Source organism: Schistocerca cancellata, chromosome 3, assembly GCF_023864275.1.
Source record: "Schistocerca cancellata isolate TAMUIC-IGC-003103 chromosome 3, iqSchCanc2.1, whole genome shotgun sequence".
NCBI classification, from domain to species: domain Eukaryota; kingdom Metazoa; phylum Arthropoda; class Insecta; order Orthoptera; family Acrididae; genus Schistocerca; species Schistocerca cancellata.
The window spans coordinates 250,720,770-250,726,769 of record NC_064628.1 but is presented as its reverse complement, the minus strand read 5'-3'; the positions used below and the strand labels follow the sequence as shown (position 1 = coordinate 250,726,769).

Here is a 6,000-nt window from a genome sequence, read left to right as displayed (position 1 = left end):
GTGACATCAAGTGTGTGAATCTCTGAATGGAACTCTACCGAGCCGTTAGATTGGTCGTCAAACACCCGGTAACTTAGCACTCCTCATCTGATCTCCGCGGCCACCAGATTTGTCGCCCTGTGACTTCTTCCTGTGGAGTTTCATCAAATTCAACGTTTGCGCACAACACTACCGCAGAAACCAGAAGACGTGAAGAACCGAATCCGTACTGTTATACACCAGTGACGATGGACGTGCTTACCCAAGTATGGGAGGGATTCTAGTTTCAATTTTGTTTTTGTCGCTAGTGGAGTGCATATTGAACATCTGTAATCTAAAAATTTGTCCCAAGGTTCATACTTGTATGTTGTATACCTTAAAAATATGTCATTCGAAATATGGATCTTCTTTTTGAAACATCCTGCACTTACTTGCTTACCTCGTTAGTAAATCCTTCAACGAAATAGTCCTTAGGGCGTAGAAGCAATAGCAAATAAACAGTAAACATGAAACGCTAACATTAAGGAAATATCACTTTTTAATTCCATTTGACGTATAGACATGAATAAATATTTATATACATTCATTTAATGAAAGTGATGAAGGTTATATCTGAAACATAAGGTACCGTAGCGACATAAAAGGCAAATGAAACAAGGAACTATAAAAGTTATTTATGTTTATACATGTCACCGAGAAGCAATTCTTTAATTATTTTTAAAAATAAAATCGTTCTAGTAACATTCGTTATTGATGATATTCTGATGTGTAATTTTACGGGTGGCAGTTTTTGTATGCCTATTGCACTAACATGACAAAATGTTGCGTGGAGGCCGATTGGTAACTGACCCAAATTTAAATAACATGCGTCTCATATGTTCGATGTAGCTGTTAGATGTAGTGATATTGAATTTGAGGAGTGGAAGCCGCACTTCTTTTACGATGATATGACATGAAAAAAATTCTGAAACTTTCTGTAGTATGGTTTCACAGCCTAGACTTCTGTATGTTCGTTTTCGACTTTGAAAGACATGTTTTTCAGTCATCTCATCCTGTTACGTCTTGACACACACTGTACAATTAGGTCATCTGAAATCACGCGAAACGTTTGTGCGTGGACACTTCAAAGCTACGTTTCATTGATGTACGCTGCTCCTGAATCGTTTAATAATAGTACGAAATGCCAGACGTCACTACTACCATTAGTTCATGCTGATCCCAGAAGCCATAGACAACTTCCGCAAGCGTCTTCGTCAGTGTTTGTCACTAAAGATGACCCCTTAGTAGATATAATGACTGAAAAATGTATCATAAGTGCTTTCTATAAATTAATTATTTAGAGGTTTCTTGATTCACGTATCCACATATCCCTGAAATACGTAAGAATTACCCTTCTACATGTGAATGTTATATATGCTGCACCCTGTACATTCAGACAATGGCACTTCTGTATTCACAACCTAAGAGAACACAATAAAAACATCGTTTTAATATTTTAAGATAATCCTCAACACGAAACTACCTTTGTGAGCCTTCAGATACATCACTCTAGACACAACGATTGCACTCACAGCAACATAGATTACACCATGATAGTTTGGAATGGAGATGGTATTACCACTAAACTTAGGAAGAATGTTAACTGCACAGTTTCTCCTTAGAGAAAATAAGGTCACCATGAAAGAAGTCACTGTGCCACGCTCTTGAGGTTATGAGGAACCGCTGGCTGTATTCGACCTTAGACTTCGTTGCTGTCTGAGGTCGTGGTCCTTTGCGTAGTGGTCGTCGTGGTCGTAGCTGGCCGCAGAGCCTGCCGGAGAGACTCTCGGAACTCGGCACGTGTTTGTGCCACATTGCGATACGAATCCTGCAAATGGTTAACATCCAGTATAAGAGGCAGTATCTACATTGTCCAATGCAAAGTAGACCAACTTTTAAAAAACAGCTGCCCTGTTTTCTAACAACAAAATGAGAGGTGTTTTCCGAGGCAATGCTCTAACAATCTATTGAACAATCCGCCTCAGTTGCGAAAATTTGCTGGTGTTTACAATGGCTTCGGCTAGAATAATGTAGCCTTCTTCAGAAGCATAATATTACTATAACATGCCAGAGTAAGGCACAATCAACATTAAAAATTAAAACCTATAGTACCGTGATACCATGTCGAGTTAAAACTACTTAACTGAAGTCCAGTCCCGGCATCACTTCACCACGCGGTCGGTTGGCAGCGGCAGTGGCAACTACGTTAGCACTGAATGAATCAGTGCCAAAATAGTTGCCGCTGCCAACCAACCGTGTGGTTATCCAAGTAACCAAGCCAGTAGTGGGAGGCGTAGATCGATTTTAATCCTAGCACCACTAAGCTCGGATATGTCACATGGATGTCTAGGGGGGTGGGGGGGGGGGGGAGGGCAGGCAAAAATTCCCGTCACATTCTTTTCACTTTTTAACATTTTCTGTTCGTTTGTTTATTTTCTTTTGATTATTTAATGATCTAGGAATTTCTTTACTATGTTGCAACACACTTTCCACAGTTAATCAGGAACATTATAACATATACAAATACAATAAATAAAGTTGAATATGAGAAATATTATTATATTTTTATCATGAATCTAACACTTTCATATACATCAATTTTATATTAAGAAATCATATAGAAACGTACAATAGCAAACCACAAATAAGAAAATAGAAAATCAAAGTCAGAAATTACATATGAGTTTTTCCTTCCTACTCACTTTCACTTTCAATTTCACAACCTCTGCATATGATCGTTTTTGCAGAATGAGTGGAACACACGTATTTGGAACACCTGCAACAAACTATAGACACTTTTGTCATCTTGTATTCTTCCTTTTTAGAGTTTTTATTCTTCAAACAGATGTGACATCTTCTTCTTTGAATAAAATTCAACAGTTGTAGTAACGCTGGGTGGCGTTTTCCATAGAACACTTTCCACTGCAGAGATGATAGGCTTTTGTAAACCCATGATGTTATTTGCTCTCTCATCCACAGCTGGCCTAACTAGGTGTTGACCTAATTCTAGCAGATACAGCCTCCTTACGTTATGCTCCTTCATATTCCAGTTTGGGTCGCTTATCATGAATATCATTTCAGCAGGCAATATATATGAAGGTGAAAAAGAAAGATAATGAACACCTTCTCGTCCCTAGTTTTACTGAATGATGTCGCGTCATTTGATCAATGCCGTCTGTGCCCCCTTTTGTTTCATTGTAGTAGAGATCGGTGTTTGTCTTTTTTTTTTCTCTGTCGACTCATCCACCTTGTTAGGATTGTGTTGTGTGGAAATAACTAGGAGATTCTTAATAGGCTTCAGTTTGGAGATGTATGAGACCAAGGTAACTGCTGCATTGCCTGTTTTCGGGTCTGTGAATAATAACTTAGAGGAAAACAGCGCTCGACCGTGTGTCTTCTTTATGTGTTTTCAGTTACTCTTCAATGTTCCCACCAAAGTTAACCTGTCATCATTGTAAAGAAGCTCGTTTAGGTCTATGGATGTATAATAACGATCTGTTGTTATATTACTTCCACTTCCTGCCAGCTGACTCACAGGCGTCTAACAACTGCATTTGCACTCCGTTCTTCAGAAGGCCGTTCATCCTTCCCTGCATAGACCTAAATTTTTGGAATATACCGGGCGTATGCATCGGATAACATCCTAATCAGAATGCCATACTTCTCAGACTTGTATTTCATAAAGACCTTAAAGGGACATCTTCCTCGATATAGGGAGAGAATTTCATCGACCGTTAGATCTGCACTTGGTATGTAATATTTCACAAACATTTTGTCAATTTTGTCGAAAACTTCACGAAGGGGGAAAAACTAATCCTGCTTTCATCTTTCGGTTCTTGTTTCTTTATTATGAAATCTAATCAGCGGCAGAAGTTCTCCACATCGAATACGACTCATTGCAGCAATGTAGATATTCTGTCCCAGTACGTTGCCCCGTAAATCGTCAAGAGGCAGTCTAGTGTCATTATATGTTCCCGTGGATGTCAAAATACCATAAACTTTTTGAAAGATTCTGACACACTAGAGGTCAAGCCTTCATTAGTAAAACCATCACGAACATTCAATATATTTTGTACTGACCTGCGTACTTGCCTTCGAGTCGCAGTAATATAATCCCTACCACTTTGCTGGACGCTTTGCTGGAAGCAGCTGCACGCTGTTCATCAGGGGATGAACTCCGTGGACTTGACTCATTTTCAGTTGCCGTGTCACTATCGTATGTCACAACTGTATCATCTTCGTCTGGATTACTTTCATCACCTTCTCTTGCTTCATTTTTTATATCTGACACCTCTTACTCTGTGAGAATCATCTGATACTGACGAGACATTTTATTAGAACTGCGAGAAATGTACAACTGCTCGAACAACAAAGGAGATTTATTTCAAAACAGCAATGGCAACACAATACAGCGGTACCAACAGTAAGAAACTGCATTTCTTTCTGCCATACTGAAAAATATTTTAATGAGAAAAGTTTTCTCACCAATGTCAAGGGGGGGGGGGAGGGGGGGGGGCAAAAACTAACTGCACTTAAATGTAATAGGCAGATTTAAAGACTTAAATAATTCACAAAAATTGCAAAACCTAGACAGCACACACTCTAGATACCTTTGTACAACTACCTAAATTCTTGCTTCTTCACTCCAACAAATAGATGTTGTTGTTGTGGTCTTCAGTCAAGAGAATGGTTTGATGCAGCTCTCCATGCTACTCTAGCCTGTGCAAGCTTCTTCATTTCCCAGTACCTACTGCAAACTACATCCCTCCGAATCTGTTTAGTGTATTCATCTCTTGGTCTCCCTCTACGATTTTTACCCTCCACGCTGCCCTCCAACACTAAACTGGTGATCCCTTGATGCCTCAGAATATGTCCTACCAACCGATCCCTTCTTCTAGTCAAGTTGTGCCACAAATTTCTCTTCTCCCCAATTCTATTCAATACCTCCTCATTAGTTGTGTGATTTACCCATCTAATCTTCTTCCTTCTTCTGTAGCACCACATTTCGTAAGCTTTTATTCTCTTTCAGTCTAAACTATTTATCGTCCACGTATCACTTCCATACATGGCTACACTCCATACAAACACTTTCAAAATGGTTCAAATGGCTCTGAGCACTATGGGACTTAACTTCTGAAGTCATCAATCCCATAGAACTTAGAACTGCTTAAACCTCTGTAGCCTAAGGACATCACACACATCCATGCCTTAGGCAGGATTCGAACCTGCGGCCGGAGCGGTCGCGCGGTTCCAGACTGTAGCGCCTAGAACGGCTCGGCCACCTCGGCTGGCAAATACTTTCAGAAAAGATTTCCTGACACTTAAATCTATACTCTATGTTAGCAAATTTCTCTTCTTCAGAAACACTTTCCTTGCCATTGCCAGTCTACATTTTATATCCTCTCTACTTCGACCATCATAAGTTATTTTGCTTCCCAAATAGCAAAACACATTTACTACTTTAAGCGTCTCATTTCCCAATCTAATACCCTTTGCATCACCCGATTTCATTCGGCTACATTGCATTATTCTCGTTTTGCTTTTGCTGATGTTCATCTTGTATCCTCCTTTCAAGACACTGTCCAATCCGTTCAGCTGCTCTTCCAGGTCCTTTTCTATCTCTGATATTATTACAATGTCATCGGCGAACGTCAAAGTTTTTATTTCTTCTCCATGGATTTCAATTCCTACTCTGAATTTTTCTTTTGTTTCCTTTACTGCTTGCTCAATATACAGATTGAATAACATCGGGGATAGGCTACAACCCTGTCTGACTCCCTTCCCAACCACTGCTTCCCTTTCATGCCCCTCGCCTCTTATAACTGTCTCTGGTTTCTGTAGAAATTGTAAATGTCCTTTGGCTCCCTGTATTTTACCCCTGCCACCTTCAGAATTTGAAAAAGAGTATTCCAGTCAACATTGTCAAAAGCTTTCTCTAAGTCTACAAATGCTAGAAACGTAGGTTTGCCTTTAATTACTCTA

General features: G+C 39.6%; 1 protein-coding gene across 2 annotated transcripts in view; it reads right to left on the bottom strand.

The window, feature by feature from the left end:
• Positions 1–537: 537 nt before the first annotated feature.
• The window catches only part of LOC126174891 (uncharacterized), an 81,537-nt gene continuing 76,074 nt past the window's right edge, over positions 538–6,000 (bottom strand). For both annotated transcript variants that reach the window (XM_049921314.1, XM_049921313.1), the window contains exon 6: positions 538–1,846. In XM_049921314.1, coding sequence (XP_049777271.1) covers positions 1,718–1,846 — 129 coding nt within the window. In that variant the 3' untranslated portion in view covers positions 538–1,717. The remainder of the gene's footprint in view (positions 1,847–6,000) is intronic.